The sequence below is a fragment of the Amblyraja radiata genome, chromosome 6 (assembly GCF_010909765.2).
Source record: "Amblyraja radiata isolate CabotCenter1 chromosome 6, sAmbRad1.1.pri, whole genome shotgun sequence".
Classification (NCBI taxonomy): domain Eukaryota; kingdom Metazoa; phylum Chordata; class Chondrichthyes; order Rajiformes; family Rajidae; genus Amblyraja; species Amblyraja radiata.
This window is the reverse complement of record NC_045961.1, coordinates 39,295,555-39,317,328: the sequence shown is the minus strand read 5'-3', so window position 1 is coordinate 39,317,328 and position 21,774 is coordinate 39,295,555. Positions and strand designations below refer to the sequence as shown.

The 21,774-nt window shown below is 42.4% G+C and overlaps 1 protein-coding gene across 1 annotated transcript in view; it reads right to left on the bottom strand.

The window, feature by feature from the left end:
* The window catches only part of npas2 (neuronal PAS domain protein 2), a 70,285-nt gene extending 61,253 nt beyond the window's left edge, over positions 1-9,032 (bottom strand). The window contains exon 1 of the mRNA XM_033022572.1: positions 7,898-9,032. Within this exon, the coding sequence (XP_032878463.1) occupies positions 7,898-8,055 (158 nt within the window). The 5' untranslated portion in view covers positions 8,056-9,032. The remainder of the gene's footprint in view (positions 1-7,897) is intronic.
* Positions 9,033-21,774: the final 12,742 nt, after the last annotated feature.

Genomic DNA, 21,774 nt, shown 5'->3' with positions numbered 1-21,774 from the left:
CTGCGTGGGTTTTCTCCTGGTGCTCCAGTTTCCTCCCACACTTTAAAGACCCAAACGTAGGTTAATTGGCTTGGTGTAATTGAAAATTGACCCTAATGTGTGTAGGAAAGTGTTAGTGTGCGGGAATCACTGGTTGGCGCAGACTCGGTGGGCCGAAGGGCCTGTTTCCGTGCTGTATCTTTAAACTAAACTAAACATTACCACACGTGGGGAAATTGGACACTTTTTCAGTTATATACTGGTATATACAGTTATATTCTGGTATAGATACAAAAGCTGGAGTAACTCAGCGGGACAGACAGCATCTCTGGAGAGAAGGAATGGCATCTCTCCAGAGATGCTGTCTGTCCTGCTGAGTTACTCCAGCTTTTTTGTATCTCTCTTCGGTTTAAACCAGCATCTGCAGTTCTTTCTTGCATATATACTGGCATAAATTGGTAAAAGAGGTTCAACTCATTCTGGAGCACACCTCTTCTACGTTACTGTCGGTTGTTGCCAGGATCATGGCCTTTGCAGTTTCCAGTGCAACCCAATTGTTCCCTGATGTCTCCCAAAATTAAACAAATAAATTAAAGCCAGGATCTGTGCTGTTGATGGTCTGAGAAAAGGCCGAGGTGGATCATCCACATCATTGAAGATGCTTGAAAACACCTGATTCTCATTCATATATTGGGGTCCATCGTCGCTGAGGATGGGGATCATCTTGGAACCTCATCATCTTGTTAGTTATTGCTTACCCACCATCATTCCCATTAGATGTAGAAGGACTGCAGACCTTTGATATATTTAGTTTAGTTTAGAGATACAGCGCGGAAACAGGCTCTTCGGCACACCAGGTCCACATTGACCAGTGATCCCCGCACACTAATACTATCTTAAACACACTAGGGACAATTTACATTATATACCAATCCAATTAACCTACAAACCTGTATGTCTTTGGAGTGTGAGAAGAAACCACAAGATCTCAGAGATAACCCATGCAGGTCATGGGGAGAACATACAAACCCCGTACAGACAGCACCCGTAGTCAGGATCGAACCCAGGTCTCCGGTGCTGAAAGCGCTATAAGGCAGGAACTCTACCGCTGCACCACTGTGCTGCCCAATCTGACATCCATGTAGTCCTGTGCTGCAGCTTCCCTGCGATGGCTCTTCATTTTTTGGGAAGCCTGCGCCATTCCTAGCATACATATCTGGACCAGAGTTGGTTATTTAGCTCGACGGTAATGAAGGACATCCATGAAGGAGCACAATTTCATCTATTAAGGGAAGAACTAAAGTCTGGAGATCATTAGGAGAATCTTCACCGTGTCAGTTGTGATACCATAACCCTTTACGGCAGATGTTCCCAACCTTTTTCGTCCCGCTTACCCCTGGCAACTTTAATAGCACATAACAAAGTTATTTCACTTATGTTTGAACAACTAATGATGAACAGATACTGGGTTACCAGAACCAAACACAGTCAGTCAATGAGAAAAAATATGTATAAATCCAGAATCAACAAATTTACCCCCTGGGTAGGTGAAATATATCCCAGGTTTGGAACCCTTGCTTTACGGAGTGCAATGTGAATGATAAGAACTTCCATGGCTACTCACTCCTAACTGTATGCCATTGAGCTACCATATCGAGTGGGGTCTGTCTACCGATGAGACAGGATCTCCAGGGACTGAGGTAGCAGTCTGGGATGCTGTCTAAAAAGTCCGATTCTGTGAGTATGTTGTATTGCGGCGCCATACGATGGCAACCTCGCAACGGTCTGTCTTGTCCATTTCTTGTTTTGTTGTTTTTAGTCCGTTGTCAAATGTATGTTTTAGTGGATCTTTCGTTGTGTATGTGGGGGGTGGGGGTGTTGGGGAAACTTTTTTTTACCTCTTTCCTCGACGGAGATGTGACTTTTTCCGTATCGTATCTCCGTCTGCACGGCAGCCTAACATCGTGGAGCTGGTGGTCCCTTTGTCGGGGATCAACTTTTGGGAGCTCAAACCTCGGGAGCCTGCGGACTTAACATCGTGGAGCTCGCGATCCCTTGTCAGGGATCGACTTCGGGAGCTCCAACCACAGGAGCTTCGATCGCTCCGATCGCAGGAGTTTCGATCACCCCGATCGCAGGAGTTTCGACCGTCCCAATCGCAGGAGTTTCAATCGCCCCGATCGCGGGAGTTTCGATCACCCCGATCGCAGGAGTTTCGACCGTCCCGACGCAGGAGCTTCAATCGCCCCGATCGCGGGAGCTTCAATCGCCCCGATCGCGGGAGCTTCGATCGCCCCGATCGCGGGAGCTTCGATCGCCCCGATCGCGGGAGCTTCGATCGCCCCGACGCGGGAGCTTCGATCGACCCGTCGCGGGAGCTTCGATCGCCCCGACGCGGGAGCTTCGATCGCCCCGACGCGGGAGCTTCGATCGCCCCGACGCGGGAGCTTCGATCGCCCCGACGCGGGAGCTTCGATCGCCCCGACGCGGGAGCTTCGATCGCCCCGACGCGGGAGCTTCGATCGCCCCGACGCGGGAGCTTCGATCGTCCCGACGCGGGAGCTTCGATCGCCCCGACGCGGGAGCTTCGATCGCCCCGACGCGGGAGCTTCGATCGCTCCGACTGCGGATGGTTCGGCTGCCCAGACCCGCGGGAGAAAAGGAGGGAAGAAGATAATATATTATTGCCTTCCATCACATTGCGCTGTGGTGGATATTTATGCTAATTTTTATGAAGTTGTGTGTCTTGCTGCTTTTTTGGTATGACTATGGCAAATCAAATTCCTTGTATGTTCTTACATACTTGGCTAATAAATTATTTGTGTCTTGTATGTGATATTCTCACAAGACAGGCCTATTTTGGATATCCACAAGAAAGATTCTAGAGACAAATCAGTTCAATAAGCACATGATCTTGACCGGTAGCCCTTTTGATTACATTTTTGTTTTATTGCAACGGGTTGATACAACTGAATGGCTTGGCAGGTCACTTCAGAAGCCATTTGAAGGTTAGCCACAATGTTATGAGTCTGGGGTCACCAGTAAGCCAGACAGGCAAGGATGGCAATTTTTCCTCCAGATTATTTAATTAAACTAATTTTAATTTGGTTAATGAAATACCCCAAATGTACCCAAAATACCGTAATTAAATACCCTGCTGTGATGGCATCTGAATTCATGATTCTGAACCATTAATCCAGGCCTTTTGAATATAACAACTAAAGTGTCATTTAATTATAATAAACATATCAGGTGCAATGAATAAGGCATTTACCAAATATAGCAGCTCAACGTTTATTTTCTGTATTTGTAGAAAATATCATTTGATACTTTTCTACCCATTATATAATGCCAACTCTTCAAATATTTGAAATGTTATTTGTTGCGTATAAACTAAATTAACTTCACAATAACATTCAGCAGTCCTGGTACATGATTATATATTTTGTAGAAAATATAGTTTTAATAACACCAAGACATTAAGGGTTTCTGTTAATCTCTTGTCTAAACACCTCTTCATTCTAACTAATCCTTGGTGCCTATTTAATCTTTGAATATATTTTCCTTGATGATTTTCTTCCCTTCCCTTTAGTTCCCTGTGAAGTTAGCACAATCCTGCAGTATAATTCCATGAGAACTGGCTCTTTTCCAAATCGCATTTATATTTTAGCATTGGAAAGATATTTAAAACGATAGGCATCAAAGTCAAACCTAATATTGTTCTCACCTGACTTTCACACACAGGGAGTTCCCAATACAAGGCACTGGACACCAGTGGAGTGTTGAATAAATTACACTCTTGAATGCCAAGCTAGATGCTAACCAGCAGCCGTCCGTTTAATTCACTTTTTTTTGCAGTTTTAGTTAGTCATGTGCCCTGTTTGTGGGAGAGATAGTCTTTTTAATGTGGGGGGTAGGGGGTAATAATATTTGAAGTAAGGGGGTAATAATATATGGCCCAGCCACTGAAAGGACTCTCCCGACGCCAGGCCAACAGCACCCGGCCAGAACGGCCAGGAACATCGGGCCTCCGTAGAGGCAATAGCGGAGGCCTCAATAGGCCTGACTTTGGGAGAACTGGGGATGAGGACTGGACATTGTGCCTTCCCCCACAGTGGTATCCATTGTGGGGGGATGATTTTTTGTGTGTAATGTGAATATGTTAGTTTGTGTCCAAGATGGCTGTCGGAAGGGAGAGTGGACGCTGGCGCGCTTTAGCTGCCGCTGCTCTCTCTTCACATTGTGTTTTTGATTTTTTGTCTTTGGAGCGAATTCTGTCTTTAATTTGTGTATTGGTGATGTCCTTATTATTTATTTTATTCCAACTATATGTTTTTTCTCTCTTGTTAATTTTCTGTAAGGTGTCCTTGAGACTTTGAAAGGCGCCCGCAAATAAAATTTATTATTATTATTATTATTATTATGAGCAAGAGAATGTCTTGCCCATTTGAATCTGCTCCACCATTCACAAAGATCAAAGCTGATCTTCTATTATTTGCATATCCTCTGATTCTTCTAATGCCCTATTTATCTCTGTTTTCAATTAAAGCAAAGTCTGAACTACCACAATCTTCCGGAATAGAGAATTCAAATGAGTCACTATCCTCTGAACAATGACATTTCTCCTGATCTCAGTCATAAAGACTTTTCCTCAAACTATGCTCCCTGGTTCAAGCCTCCTCAGCCAAGGGAAACATCCTTCCTTCATCCAACCAGCCAAACCCTTGTCGAAGATAGATAAAAAATGCTGGAGTAACTCAGCAGGTCAGGCAGCATCTTTGGAGAAAAGGAATAGATGACGTTACGGGTTGGAACCCTTCTCTGCTTGACCCGCTGAGTTACTCCAGCATTTTGTGTCCATCTTCGGTATAAGCCAGCACCTGAGTTCCTTCCGACACCCTCTAAGAATGTGGTAAGTTTCTACGAGTTTCCTCCTATTCTTCTAAACTCCAAAGAATATGGTCTACTAAATTTCTCCTCGTATGGCAAACCTGTAACCCCTGAAATCAGTGTAATAAATGTTTGTTGTTCCCAATAACTATTCTAACAGCCAGGTTCTCAAATCTCTCCAAAGAATTAGTTAAACATGATTTTCCCTTCATAACTTATGTTGACTGCCAAAAAAAGACACAAAGTGCCAGGAGAATATTAACACAGCCAGGAGAATATGGACTCGCGATGTTACGGATCAGGGTCCTTCCTTCGACTAGTCTGAAGAAGGGTCCCAACCTGAAACATCACCTATCCATATTTTCCAAAGTTTTGCACATGCGCCCTGTCATTGAGTGAATTTTCATGGAATTCTAGTTTCCTCCCACATCAAAACATGTGAGTCAGTGTGTTAATTGGCAACTATAAACTGCCCCTTGAGTGAAGGTGAATGGTAGAAATTGTGGGCAATTCCTGGAAATCTGGGGAGAAAAGATCATAGGGAAAATCAGTGGGAAATGGGATCACTCCATGAGGTTTCATAGACTCAACGGGCCAAAATGGCCTTCTTCAATGTCATAGGGAAATAGGGAAGAATGGCTCTTTGTTCAATCTGTGGCCACTTTTTGTCAGCAAAGGTAAGGCAATTAGTATGGTGCCTGAAAAATTCACTACCTTAAATTCTTTGGTTTGGAATCCTCCCAGGCCATTACTAAAAATATTTGTGGGATACTGGCAGGCAATTGCATCAACTTTGCCTACAATGAGCGCAGTCAGGATGAAGGGATATTTCAGATAGTACTCTGGTTGGTTTTCCACTGTTGTAGGTTGTCATCAGTACTTTAATTTTGCAAGTGAGACAAATTTGATAAAGAGATCAATAATACTTAATGGAAAATTGCATCAAAGGATTGTGAATGACAACCACTGTATTACTTTACTGTAGTTTCCCCTGAGTTTACGCCTTCACAATATTCTGCAACAAAAAATGTGCAGTAAAAACAAATGTGAGTGTGAAATAGATTTTGATTTTGATTACCTGGGCAATAAACATAGAGATTCCATCACCAACCCAGGCAATGAGAGTACAATTTAATATTCACAATGGAAATGAAAGTCAGGCTGTCATTACAATATAATCTATTTGTTGATATGCAGGAAATAGAAACCAACAATCTACTGCTGGTATCTCACACAAAGAAATTAAAATAACTTTGGTCAACTTCTGTTAATATCACACAATTATGGTTTAAATAAACTGTAAAATATATTTTTTAACTGGTCCATTCTTTTCACAGTCCTCCCTCTTCTAAACAATGTGGGCGACAGTGGTAGCGTTACTGCCTTATAGTGCCAGAGACCCAGGTTCAATCCTGATTACGGGTGCTCTCTGTACGGAGTTTGCACATTCTCCATGTGACTGTGTGGGTTTACTCCGGGTGCTCTGGTTTCCTCTCACATTCCAAACATGCAGGTTTGCAGTTTAATTGATAAATTGTTTCTACGGTGTAGGATAGAACTATATACGGGATGATTGTTGGTCGGCAGGAACTCTGCGGGCCGAAGGGCCTGTTTCCATGCCGTATCTCCAATCAAAGATGTTCTATGAATGTCACAGTGGCTCACCAGGGTCTCATGTGAATATTGCATATCATGTGTGATTTTACTGATAAGCATTACAACTTAGCTGTTTGTATCTTTAAAAAGTTTTCCAATCACAAATATAAATCACATTTTCCCCTTTTGTGCTCAAAAATCAACTGTTGCAATGCAGTGCTGACCTAACTGAAAGTAACTAACATAAAGTAACCATGTAATTGAATGATATTCTATTCTATTTTTATTAAAGCTGCTGTAAACAGTATCTTTATATACCAGCTAGTCAGGAATATTCAGACATAGTCATACAGCATGGAAACAGGCCCTTCGGCCCCCAACTTGCCCACAACCAGACCATCCCCCGTCTATACTAGGTCCACCTGCCTGCTTGGCCCATATCCTTCTAAACCTATCCTATCCATGTACCTATCTAAATATATTTTAAACGTACATATGTGCTTGTTGTCAGTGGTCACTGCAATTTCTTATTAATGAACACAGTCAATTGTGTTCAGTGGTGATGATGATGATGAAAGTTCAACATAGGTTGCAGATTATTTAAAATAGACACAAAGTGCTGGAGTATCTCAGCGGGTCATGCAGCATCTCTGGAGAACGTGGATGAGTTCAATCGTCACCTATCCATGTTCTCCAGAGGTGTTGCCTGACCCGCTGTTACTTTAGAACTTTGTGTCTTTTTGATAAAGCATCTGCAGTTCCTTGTTTCTATATTTTAAAATAGATTCATTATTGTAATTAAATAATACAAATAAAATAATAAGAGGGGATACAGTGACATATCAATATGCACGGACGAAGATGACTGCAATCTGATTAAAAGTGATATTGTGGTGCGCAGTTTGTGGAAGCAAGCTTCTAAAAGCAATGGCGTACCATTTCAAATGTAAAATGTTGCTGCCAACGCAAGAGGAGCATCGACAGAAAGATAATGCATTACATGCAAGTTTCAGAAATGCAACCATTCATTTTATGCAAACAATGAAAATAATGGTAGCTGCAGCGTATTTTTCGCGGTTTGGTTCAGAAATAGCGCGGGCAGAAGGCAAAGTTGCGCGCAGTAAGTACATCAGGACGCGCGGGCGCTCAAAATGCAGCAGCCAATTCCGAATCATGCGTTTAAAAAGTTGTTAAAAGGCACGAGGTAACCGGGGGATCAAATCGTTAATTTGGTCATCACCACCAAAGATTTGAAATAATATGACTCGTAGTTCAATCCAATGCAACGGATTTTGTGTCTGACCATATTGTTTTTCTTAAACCCTTAACATTGAGGGGTCTGATCTGATCTGATGGCAAAGTGTTTATCTATTCGGGGGAGAGTGCGAGAGAGGGCCAGGGGCGGTGAAGGGAATGAGTGGCTGAGGGTTACCTCCGGCAGTTGCCGACACCTGCCGTGTGCGTCCACCGGGTCGGCTCGCTGCTGCTGTCGGGTGAAACACTTGGCACTCGGTCGCCAAACACCCCAGGGCGGCTCCGGATCACCACCGAGCCGGCTCTCCTACCCGGTCTCTTCTCGTTGAATCTCATGTTGCAAACGCATCTCAAGGCACAGAACTAAACCTGGGCAACGGAAACAGTGAGATCCCAAGCAATACAGAAATTGCCAAACGACAGCGGCGCTTTTAAGAAAGAACCGATTATATAATCAGTGCAGTTCTGTCACTCTTCATGTCAAGTAATCGAGTAAATCTGATTCTTAGTATGTAGGATAAATAAACATTAAATAGGTCAGGGAGGTTGTCCCCCAGTTGTATTCCACTGAGATCGGATTGTACTTTTCCTCGTCCTCCCTTCGGTGAAAGCAAATCTCTATAACTGGAAAAGGAGGAAATGATCCACTGACCTAAATATTTTTCCAAACATCTGTGACCTTTTTCTGCCTCCTGTGGGTGGAGACAGGCGCGGGTCCAAGGAGCGGAGCCAAGAGAGATCTGCGGCAGGGAGGCGAGTTGTTGTGGCGGGTTGGGGTATATTTGCCATGCTTGGCACGTCGAAGGGTTTCGGTCCTCACAAGAGCCTTGCCCGACTCACTGTGGAGGGGGATTAATTAATTAGCAAGGGACGGCCGCGCAATTCATTGATAAATAGGCGTGAGGCGGCGATCCAAGTATTGGCGGGCAAGAGATGAACCCTCCTCTTGGTTCACTCCGAGCTGACAGCACATTGACGCTGGCTGCACGGTGAAGTGCGGGCTTTTTTTTTCCTTTTGGAAAGTAGGTCAGTAACTTCGATGCACTGTCTTCTTCCGTCATTGCGCTGAAATTAGACACTTGTTATGTAAGATGTTACGACGTTTCGAAATACGGCACAGAAGCCGCTACGAAGTGTACCTGCGATTCTGAAGCGTTTCGCTGCGCTGGCAGCAGCAACCGCTGGAGTGAATGGCAAGCAGATGAAAACAATTGCGCAGTCAAGCATCAAGACAACAGTCCAGAATAGACACTAGACCTAGAATAGACACAAAAAGCAGGAGTAACTCAGCGGGTCAGGCAGCATCTACACATTTAGTCCAGAACCTCGCCCGGACAACGCCAAATAAAACTAAGGCATTTGAAAATCGCGTTAACGCAGTATTAAGTAATTCAAAGCCGGGGTCTCGCCGTCTTAACACAAATGATTAACATTCATTATTAATTTTGATTGGAGCGCATTGAGGCTGAGGGGTGCTCTTCTGGAGATGTATAAAATAATCAGGAGAATAGATAGGGTAAATGCACAGTTTTTTAAACCCTGAATCATAAACAAGAGGGCATATGTTTAAGGAGAGAAAGGAAAGATAAGGGGCACCTTTTTCATTCAAAGGGTGGTGGGTATATAGAACGAGCTGCCAGATGAGATAGTTAAGTTAGTTTAGCTTAGAGATACAGCGCACAAATAAGCCCTGAGCTTTTCAGCCCACTATTGAGTCCCACCCACTATGGACATTTTACAATTTTATCAAGCCAATTCCTACTAACCCATATGTCTTTGGAGTGTGCGAGGAAACGGGAGCTCCCGGAGAAAATCCATGCAGGTCACGGGGAGAACGTACGGACTCCACACAGACAGCACCCATAGTCAGGATCGAACGCGGGTCTCTGGCGCTGTAAGTCAGCAACTCTAGCTCTGTGCCGCACCGTAACAACATTTAAAGGACATTTGCACAGGTACATGGATAGGAAAGGGTTAAAGGGATATGGACAAACATGGGCAGGTGGGACTAGTGTAGATGGGACATCTTGGTCATCAAGGGCAAATTGGGCTACAGGGCCTTCTTCGGTGCTCAATGACAATATGACTTCTGTATCATATCAATCTGACATCAACCTCCTGTCTTAATCTGCTGACATCTCAGTTTGCTGACCCATGCGGCACATTGGGAGCTAATTGATTCTAGCCAGTCGAGATCTGAACCCATAACCTGCCTCAGAAACATGTCTCACATCTGAGCTACAGCTGACAAATGTACAGTACTGTGGCTGTTGGTAGGCAATTGAACAATAACTTTGATCTTGCTGGTCTGCTCTTCACAACCCAGGTTCGATCCTGACCTTGGGTGCTGTCTGTGTGGAGTTTGCACGTTCTCCATATGACCATGAGATTCCTCCAGTTGCTCCGGCTTTCTCCCACATCCCAAAGATGGGTGAGTTTGTAGTTTAATTTTCCTCTGTAAATTGCCCCTAAATGTGTAAGGAAAGTGGGATAACATAGAACTAATGTGAATGGGTGATCAATGGTTGGCATGGACTCGGTGAGCCAAAGTGCCTGTTTCCTTGCTGTATCACTGAAACTAAAACTAAACTAAAGCTCTTATGGTTGTAGGTGGGTCAATGTGATATTTAAAATGTCATGCTTTTTGTTTTGTTATAATATAAAATATACCTGAAAAACTAATTTGTTGAAAACAGTATTCACATTGTCACTGCACACCAACCAGAAACGCTGATAATTTTAATGATTCACATACGAAACTAAAATTAAATTCAGTTCCACCAACCAGTTTCACCTAGTTTGGAATGAATGACAGCCTCAAAGGTGTTGTCTTTGATCATTCCACAATGATTACAGCATAAGAATAAGCCTGAAACTAAAATGCACAAAACAAAATGCCCTAAACAAGTATGTACTGGAATTCCAAATGGCACGATTTCTCAGTCCCAACTGCAACTGGCCATAACCTGCTGCCTCCCTCCAGTTATCCCGCAAACTGTCGTCCCTCTCCTTGCTCAGCCATCATCAACCTTAATGCCCCGTGGGCGCTTCCCACAGCTGACCTTGGGGAGCTGAAGGCAAAACCACCTTCTTCTTAACCGCCCTTTGTCCAGCATCCATCATTGTCTCACTCCACTTCACCGGCTCCCGGTCTTCGAGGGCAAGCGGGGGCCGGGCACGGTGGCTTCCTTCCACCGGTTCTGCAGCGGGCGAGCTAGACAGCAGCTCGCCATCCACGACATTACACATATAGTAGGGAGCCCGTGTCATGGGGGGGGGGTTCAGGTAGATTACCCCAGGGTTTGGAAAATGGTTAGGAGATGACTGGTCCAGCACATGGAGATTACAATTAAACCAGGGACGTTAATAGAACCATTTGGAGAGAATGGGATCAAAGAGCAGGATCAGAAAAGAGTTGTCAGGGAAGCCAGCAACAGCAGATAGATAGATGGATTGGAGAGGGTGACAGGCCATTTCACCATAGTCACCGTTTCTGTCCAGTGCTTTCCAGGTTGAAGTAGCCTAATTAACATGATTGTGATAAATCCATGAGAGAAAAATATATTTCTGTAATAGTCATAATTTCTTCAAAGAATTCAGAAGCTTTGAAGATTTGTGCTTGTGCTTGTTGGCATAAATCTCCTTAGCTTGAAACATAATAGAATATGTTAAAAATAATTTTAAGATGTCTCTTGCAGGATCAGGTAAAACAGGTTGCTGCTATCTCTGAAACTAAACTTTGTCAGGCACATGGCCAATCTATAAATATAAACTAACCAAAGCAACATAATAACCTTTTTTGTAAACGTAATCTATTATTAACAAACGTTTTGAAGTAGAAAGGATGTGGTACCATATCCATCAGATGGCAGATGGATAATACAGTGCCCTCCATACTGTTTGGAACACAGACCCATCATTTATTTATTTGCTTCTGTACTCCACAAATTTGAGATTTGTAATAGAAAATATCCCATGAGGTTAAAGTGCACATTGTCAGATTTTATTAAAATGTATTTTTATGGATCCTTTTCAGGATATAGAATAAATTGGAACAAAAGTGAAATTATGTCGATAAAACCAAAAGACTCAACACATCTCAGGAAATTCCCCTTTAAAATAGCTACAGAAAAATTCAAATATTTGGGAATTGAAATTACTAGAAATTACCAGGATATGTTTAAAGCCAATTATAATCCCTTACTTAAGAAATTAAATAATTTGATTAAATTCTCGAAAACACTTCCGATGTCCTTAATAGGCAGAATAAACGCTATAAAAATGATTTTCTTACCACAAATTCTATACCTATTTCAATCAATACCTATACATCTCCCAAAAAAGTTTTTCAAAAAATTGGACTCAGACATTACAAATTTCATATGGGATTATAAACCCCATAGAATACAAAGAACACACCTCAATAAACGAAAAGAGTGGGGGGGTCTAGCGCTCCCTAACTTTATGTATTATAATTGGGCAGTAAATATTAAAAATATGATTCACCTGCTGGACAATTCTGCCCAGCAGGCGGACTGGATTGTAATGGAAAAAGGGGACTGCTCCCCGAGTAATATAGGAGCGATTATCCTCTCACCAATAAATCTGAATAATAAAAATTATAATAAAAACCCAATTATACATAGCACAATTAGAACATGGAAACAAATAAAACAGAATCTAAAATTAAGAAACCTATCTCTCTCAATACCAATAGCCAATAACCCATCGTTTAAACCATCAATCATAGACAAATCATTTATACATTGGGAAAGAATGGGAATCAAAACGCTCGAAGATCTGTATGAATTGGGAAAATTACTATCATTTCAACAACTACAACTGAAATATAATTTGAAAAATAACCAATATTTTAAATTTCTTCAAATTTGTGATTATTTGAAAAAATACACAAAAGACTATCATAATATGCCTTCCGACTTACTGGATGAAGCAATGAAGACAAAGGCGGAATCAGCTAACCTAATATCGTACTTATATAATATCATTTTAAACATAGAAATACCCACAACAGATGGAATTAGAAGAGACTGGGAACAAGAATTAGCTATAAAAATTTCAAAAGAGAGCTGGGATAATCATTTACTACAGGTGCATAAATGCTCGATCAATGTACGACATACGCTTATCCAATTCAAAACATTACATAGACTATATTATTCAAAAACTAAATTAAATAAAATCTTTCCTAATGTTTCACCAATCTGTGATAAATGTCTGTGTCAAGAAGCTACCATAGCGCACTCTTTTGTTTTTTGTACAAAAATCCAAAAATTCTGGCATGGAATATTTGATATTTTTTCAAAATTAATTAAAATAAAACTGGTACCAAAACCAGAATGGATCATTTTTGGGATATCGGAAGGTATCCCTGAATTAAACGTGTATCAGAAGAATTTACTCAATTACGGGCTAATAATGGGGAAAAAGCTCATACTTAAATTCTGGAAAAATGCGCCCACACCAACAATAAAAATGTGGACATCAAATATGTTTGAAACATTACATCTGGAAGAGATGAGATTCCTCTTAGCAGGTAAAGCAAACCAATTCCAAAAGACGTGGTCTACGTTTATGGACCTATTACAAGCATGAGGTGCAATAGTAATTTTAAAAATAAATAAATAAATAAATGGTATCAGGACCTGGCATTGGGAGATAAAACAACAAAAACAGACTTGGTTGGTAGTCTTTCTGCGGAGTTTAATGTTATAATAGAGCGATTGTCCTTACTTTCTTTTTCTTTCTTTTCTAGGGTCTACTTTCTTACTTTACTTCCTTCTCTAACTTCTTTTCTAAGGAGCTTTCTTTTCCCAACACTCTCTTGCACTTCACAACTCTTGCGCACCTTCTTTACTTTCCTTACTTCTATCTTTTTCTTAAAGCTTTAAAAAAAAAAAAAAATGAAGCGGTACAAAAAATGTATTAAGATATATATGTTGTGTGTTATTGTAATTTACCGTACTTCTAATAAAAATAAAATAAAAAATAAAAAAAATGTATTTTTATACATTTTGGTATCACCATGTAGAAATTACAGCTGTGTGTATACATCGTCCCCCCATTTCAGGGCACCATAATATTTGGGACACATGGCTTCACAGGTGTTTGTAATTGCTCAGGTGTGTTTAAATGTCTTTTTAATGCAGGGATATACGAGAGCTCTCAGCACCTAGTCTTTCCTCCAGTCTTTCCATCACCTTTGGAAACTTTTATTGCTGTTTATCAACATAAGGACCAAAGTTGTGCCAATGAAAGTCAAAGTCATTATGAGACTGAGAAACAAGAATAAAACTGTTAGAGACATCAGCCAAACCACAGGCTTACCAAAATCAACTGTTTGGAACATCATTAAGAAGAAAGAGAGCACTGGTGAGCTTACTAATCGCTAAGGGACTGGCATGCCCTCTCATAGATGAACTGAGGCCCTGACCAATTTCAATTTTAGAGGCCCCCAAATCAAGATCCCTTTGAAGCAGACATGCATGAGGCCCATGCCAAATGGCACTCATTGCCCCCCCCCCCCCTCCCCCCCCCTCTGATAGGGCCTGGGGACTGGCAGGCCAAGGAAGACCTCCACAGTTGATGACAGAATAATTCTCTCTAGAATAAAGAAAAATCCCCAAACACCTGTCCGACAGATCAGAAACATTCAGGAGTCAGGTGTGGATTTGTCAATGACCACTGTCCGCAGAAGACCTCATGGAAGAAATACAGAGGCTACACTGCAGGATGCAAACCACTGGTTAGCTGCAAAAATAGGATGGCCAGATTGCCAAGAAGTACTTAAAAGAGCAACCGCAGTTCCGGAAAAAGGTCTTGTGGACAGATGAGACGAAGATTAACTTATATTTGAATGATGGCAAGAGAAAAATATGGAGGAGAGAAGGAACTGCCCAAGATCCAAAGCATACCACCTCATCTGTGAAACATGGTGGTGGGGGTGTTATGGCCTGGGCATGTGTGGCTGCTGAGGGTACTGGCTCACTTATCTTCATTGATGATACAACTGCTGATGGTAGTAGCCTAATGACCTCTGAAGTGTATAGACACATCCTATCTGCTCATTCAAACAAATGCCTCAAAACTCATTGGCCTGCAGTTCATTCTACAGCAAGACAATGATCCCAAACATACTGCTAAAGCAACAAAGGTTTTCAAAGCAAAAAAATTGTCAATTCTTGAGTGGCCAAGTCAATCACCCGATCTGAACCGAATTGAGCATGTCTTTAATATGCTGAAGAGAAAACTGAAGGGGACTAGCCCCCAAAACAAGCATAAGCTAAAGATGGCTGCAATACAGGTATGGCAGAGCATCACCAGAGAAGACACCCAGCAACTGGTGATGTCCATGAATCGCACTTCAAGCAGTCATTGTATGCAAAGGATATGCAACAAAATACTAAACATAACTACTTTCATTTACATGACATTGCTGTGTCCCAAACAAAATGGTGCTTTGAAATGAGGAGACTATGTATAAACACAGCTGTAATTTCTACATGGCCTTTATTAAAATCTGACAACGTGTACTTTAACCACATGTAACTAGTAGAGTGGATAAGGGAGAACCAGTGGATGTGTTATATCTGGACTTTCAGAAGGCTTTCAACAAGGTCCCACATAAGAGATTAGTATACAAACTTAAAGCACACGGTATTGGGGGTTCAGTATTGATGTGGATAGAGAACTGGCTGGCAAACAGGAAGCAAAGAGTAGGAGTAAACGGGTCCTTTTCAGAATGGTAGGCAGTGACTAGTGGGGTACCGCAAGGCTCAGTGCTGGGACCCCAGCTATTTACAATATATATTAATGATTTGGGCGAGGGAATTGAATGCAACATCTCCAAGTTTGCGGATGACACTAAGCTGGGGGGCAGTGTTAGCTGTGAGGAGGATGCTAGGAGGCTGCAAGGTGACTTGGATAGGCTGGGTGAGTGGGCTCATGCATGGCAGATGCAGTATAATGTGGATAAATGTGAGGTTATCCACTTTGGTGGCAAAAACAGGAAAGTAGACTTTTACCTAAATGGTGGCCGATTAGGAAAAGGGGAGATGCAACGAGACCTGGGTGTCATGGTACACCAGACATTGAAAGTAGGCATGCAGGTGCAGCAGGCAGTGAAGAAAGCGAATGGTATGTTAGCATTCATAGCAAAAGGATTTGAGTATAAAAGCAGGGAGGTTCTACTGCAGTTGTACAGGGTCTTGGTGAGACCACACCTGGAGTATTGCGTACAGTTTTGGCCTTCAAATCTGAGGAAGGACATTATCGCCATAGAGGGAGTGCAGAGAAGGTTCACCAGACTGATTCCTGGGATGTCAGGACTTTCATATGAGGAAAGACTGGATAGACTCGGCTTGTACTCGCTAGAATTTAGGAGATTGAGGGGGGATCTTATAGAAACTTACAAAATTCTTAAGGGGTTGGTCAGGCCAGATGCAGGAAGATTGTTCCCGATGTTGGGAAAGTCCAGGAGAAGGGGTCACAGCTTAAGGATAGAGGGGAAATCCTTTAGGACCGAGATGAGAAAAACATTTTTCACACAGAGAGTGGTGAATCTCTGGAACTCTCTGCCACAGAAGGTAGTTGAGGCCAGTTCATTGGCTATATTGAAGAGGGAGTTAGATGTGGCCCTTGTGGCTAAAGGGATCAGGGGGTATGGAGAGAAGGCAGGTACGGGATACTGAGTTGGATGATCAGCCATGATCATATTGAATGGCAGTGCAGGCTCGAAGGGCCGAATGACCTACTCCTGCACCTATGTTCTATGTTTCTATGTTTCTATTACAAATCTCAAATTGTGGAGTACAAAGGCAAATAAATGAATGACGGATTTTTGTCCCAAACATTATGGAGGGCACTGTAACTACACATTAACCATGTGCTTAGGAATCCGAATGGAGGAGTTTTTATCTCTATGGATCTCTATGAAAAAATACTGGAAATTATTACGGATTAGGTCTCATGAAGAGCTTTTGCCTATTCAGAGCTACATTAATCTCTGATTTGTAGAAGCAGCTACCATTTCTATCTCCATCCTATATCATCACCCCTATTAGAACAGGATGGCAGAAAAATATAATAGCATACTGAATCAGAAGCTACTTCCATAAGATGAGCAGAACTACACAAACATGTTTATTATTTGCCTGCTAGAGATGCTAAAATAGCCCAAAGAATCCTCACTATTTAATTACTTTATTACAGGATGCCTGATCCATTAATGTTAATCAGTTAGGAAAAAACAAAGACAAGAAATATTCTGAAGTTAGGAGATAAGAAGGAGCATTTTATGGTCTTAAAACATTTTGAGCTATATTACCATCCCCTAATTCAAGTCCAATAATTTCAGATAAATGTCTGAGATATTTGTCTAAAAATAAAAATTTATTGCCATTAAAGCAGAAAGTGATGGCGTGTGTCTACAAGTTGTAATGAAAATTGAATGATATTTGACTGGATTCTCTATCTGGGTGGTGAAAGTAGAAGTTTAGCTAACACTTTTTTGTCAGCTAATTGTCAGGTCAATTAGCTCTACAAAGTTAATCTGAACAACTGGCTTTCGAGGTCTAAACGAAGACTAACTTCCCACTTTGGAAATGGTTCTGCTTCGCATTGCTGAATAATTGCTACTAATTCAGCAATGAAACATCTCATGACAAAACCTTCCAGAGTATTGATGACACAACAAAAGTGTTTGATGTCACATTTGAGCATCAGCATTGAATGTTATTTTCTACTGCCTACATCGTTGAATTTTCCACCATTATCTTCTTAGACAGTGCCTTAGGAGCGATCACTTGCCAGTTCTTTCCCCAATCCTCATGTTATCTCCCTTCTTCTCTTTCAGAGCTGTTGAAGGTCCCCACGCAAAAAATCAAACTGTCCATTTTTCTCCACACATGACCCATTAAGTACCACCAGCAGATTGTTGTTCCAGATTCCAGCATCTGTAGTTCCCCGAGACCCCTCTGACTTATTTTCATACTGGTCTTATGCACTGGTCTTATGCACTTGAAGAAGTTGATGAGGCCAATATGGGAACCACAGATTCTTCCGTAGATGAGCAGGAGGTGCCCAATGGGGCAGTGGGTGAGTAGTTTGTGAGGTGGAGAACTCATTCATTTTCTCAAGGCTGTTGTGCACTCGCTCCCAGTGCACAAATTTGAGGTTCTCAATGCATTTCAAATGCTGCTTCTCTACTTTGAGGCATCGTATTGAGAGATTGCCAGGATACAATAGAGATGTTGCATTTCGTCAAAGAAGATTTAAACACATCCCTCAATCTTTTCCTCTGTTCTCTTTGTAATTTAAATCCAGGACAGAGTTTGGAATAGTGTACCTGTTTCAAGTCAAGTCAAGTCAAGTCAAGTCACATTTATTTATATAGCACATTTAAAAAACAACTCTCGTTGGCCAAAGTGCTTTACATTTGTTATAAGAATAGCACAACAAAACAAACTACATACATACATACATGTAGCCCTCACTCAGAGGAGGCTAGTTGGATATATGTATATATGGCTTCAGGAGGCTAGTTGGATATATGTATAAAGAAGCAAGCCAATTGAATGTAACAAGAACATTTGTGCTGAGAGTGTTAGCCCAAGAAAGGACACTCTTAAAGATTTGCTTTGTTGGTCAGTCTTGGTGTGATTTTTCCAGTGTTCTGAGGTGCCTGCTGTAGGTAATCCTAGTCTCAGAACATTATGAGATGCCAGGAATTGCTGCTGTCAGATGACTTGTGCCGCCTGAATTGTTGATCTTCAAACACCTCTTATCTCATTTCACATAAGGTCACTTACTGAAAACAAGGGATGGGGGTAGGGGAAGATATATAAAAATATTAAAAAAAGATGCCTATTTTAAGATCGGAAACTTGACCTTGTTGAAGAAATTTTAACCTAAAACATTTACGCTGTATTCCTTTTGCTCTGTGATTTGCGAACTGTTTCTGAAATTTTCTGCTTTTATATTAGATTTCCAGCATTTATAGATTGTTTATGTTCATCATGTAAGAACTAGATTGTCTGGAAACTTACAGGATTTCCTTTATAAATAATCAATGAATATTTTGCATGTTTCGAGCCTCAAATTTAATATACCCGTATTTCCTGGCATCCAAGACGCTATTTTGTACTCTAAAATAAGGCCTGAAAATTTACCTGCGTCTTGGAAGCTGAAGGTTAGGCCGAACAATGCCACTTTCGAAGCAACTGCTCCGCCTTCGACCCTGGAACTGTGTGAAGTGGGAAGTGGCTGTAAAAGGACAGGTCCGCTGGGGGAGGGGAGGGGGAAAGAGTTCCTTTCCACAGCGTGTGGGCAGTCTGGCCCGAGTCAGCACGACGTAGTAAACTGGGCTGGGCTGCCAGAGGGGAGGGCAGGAGCGTTGAGAAGAAGGGGGTCGGAGATCATGCCAGCAACTCACTCACTCATCGCTGCGCTCCGGGCGCGGAGTCACCGCATTATGGCCGGGGAGGGAAGTAGCTCGGGTGTCTGCGAGCGGCTGCTGGGACCGGACAGCGGAACTGGCCGCCACCTCAGCGCCTTCTGCCGACCCGCCTGTCAGCCAGCCACGGTATCCTTCGGCTCAGGCGCAACTGATGGAGGTGGTGGTTGGCAGGTTGCTACTGGCCGGAAGGCTGGCTGCTCCGCCCCAGGTTCTCTCTCCCCGTTATGTGATCTCCCTGAGCCAGGAAGTCCCCATCCCTCAGACCTGAACTCCACAGTGCATTGTGGGACAGGCAAAGATGGAGGCTCCCCAGTCCTCCTTGCCTCCTTGAAGGAGTTTCACATCTTTCTTTCTACTGACTAAACCAAACCCTTGATCCTGTCCCACCTTTCTTTTTTCAAAAATTAGTAACTCAAAATGGGGGTGTGTCTTTGACGCAGGTGTGTCTTCATTGCCGGAAAATACGGTATGTGTATATTATTTAATTCACACGGAGTCTGATGGGAACGATGTATTCATGTATAATAATCTCCCGCCTCAATCCCAAACATATGTACATTCTTTAGAACATCCATCAAAGTATTTGTCTAAGCCTCCTTAGCTATGTTAATAAACAGAGCTAACTCTTCTGACCTATGTGGCAAGAGTGCTGAATTTCAGGGGAATTAAGTTATTGGGCACCTTCGTAAAGAGCACAAAGACAGATTCCCATGATTGGAATAAGCCATTAAGAGCTATGGTTGGCTACAATGAGCTGAATCTACATTTCAAACCAGGACTGAAATCTCTAACAAGTGGAAAATGCAAGAAGTGATGGACAATTGGCTATTTAGACAATTTACGCGACAGGCCGGTAGTGACTGACCCGAAACTTCACCCATTGCGTCTCTCCAGAGATGCTGCCGGTCCCACTGAGTTACTCCAGCATTTTGTGTCTATCTCCAATCGTCTTGGCCCCGCTCTGGGAGTAGTAGCGGGGGCGGATCCGGATCCGCAATGGCCGTGAGCCACAGGCCGAGCTCGGCAATCGTTTGCCTGCCTCTGCTGCTGTTGGAAGTGAGAAGTTGCGCCGCGCCAGGGTCTTGGGCCTGTCCCACTTTAGCCGTCAGTTACGCGACAGGCCGGTGGCGCGCGAAGATCTCATGCAGGACGAAGTCCACACTCCTCCACACCACTCCATGCGCCCATCCCGCCCTACCCACATGCTAGCAGGTTGCGTAAATGGCATGCGAATGACGGCCAAGTGGGACAGCCCCTGTAGCAACCGGGAGATCCAGTAGTCTTTGGCAGACCCAGCACAAGTTTCTGTGAAACAGTGGTCAAGTCTACGCTTGTTCTCACCAACGTAGGTCATATCCAGTATAGATAGAGTTATAAAGAAAGCATAAAGCATGCTTGCTTTCATTGCTCGGGGCATTGAATATAAGAGTCAGGAAGTTATGATGCAACTTTACAGTACATTAGTTAGGCCACATATGGAGTTTTGCATACAGTTCTGGTGGTCCCATTATATGAAGTATGTGGAGGCTTAGGAGAGGGTACAGAGGAAGTTTACCAGAATTATGACTGGATTAGAGGTCCTTGGCTATAAGGAGAAGTTGGACAGTCTTGGAATATTTTTTTCATCGGAACACCAGAGGTTGACAGGAGACCTGATAGAAATATATAAAATAATGAGAGGCATCGAGAGGGTAGACAGTCAGAACCTTCTTCTTCGGGTGGAAATGTGCAGGACAAGGTTTTTTCTACTCGGGCTGAACACGCAGCCAGGTGATTGGTGATGGAGGCAGAAACCATTGTGTTCTTTGAGTGTCATTTAGCTAGGTACGTGGATATATCAGGGAATGAGGGATATGGATCATGTGCGACAGAGGAGATTAGTTTATCATGATATCATGTTTGGCACGGACATTGTGGGCCAAAGGGCCTGTTGCTGTGCTGTACTCAATGTTCTTAAAAAAATATCCTGATATTAGTGTTAGTACATTTGAACAAATGGTTGTTTAGAAACCTGCTGATTTATCATAACATATTTTAAGCTAAGAGTATTTGTAGGACGTAGTTGTAAAGAGTGTTTGGGTACTATTACTGTTCCTAATGGCTGCTCAGTATAAAAATAAGCACACTTTATATCCAGCAGAAATAGGTCAAACATAAGAACTCCCTAAAAGGTAATGTATGGCAATATTAGTCATTGCTAAGCCACCCACTAACTGTCTAATGAAGACAGGTTTGATTGCAGACTTTGGCAATAGAAGCAGATTACTAATGATACAATTTTACTTCAAAATGTAGTGCACTGTTAAAAATTGAATGAGACACATTATGGAGCATGTCCATAATGTCCATTCCCATTCAGCTGGATGCATATAGTACACCCATGACATTTCTAGATCAGTATCTGGAGATCTGGAAGAATGAACATGAATCTACAATGGCAGCTTGGGAAATAAAATTAAGATAAAAGCAAGTTTGGAATTGTATTAAAGGAACTAGGAACTAGGGGGGCCCAGCGAGTCAGAGAGAGTGTGAGATTTGAGACCTGGTGAGTGGAAGGAAATGATGGAATTTGACAAATG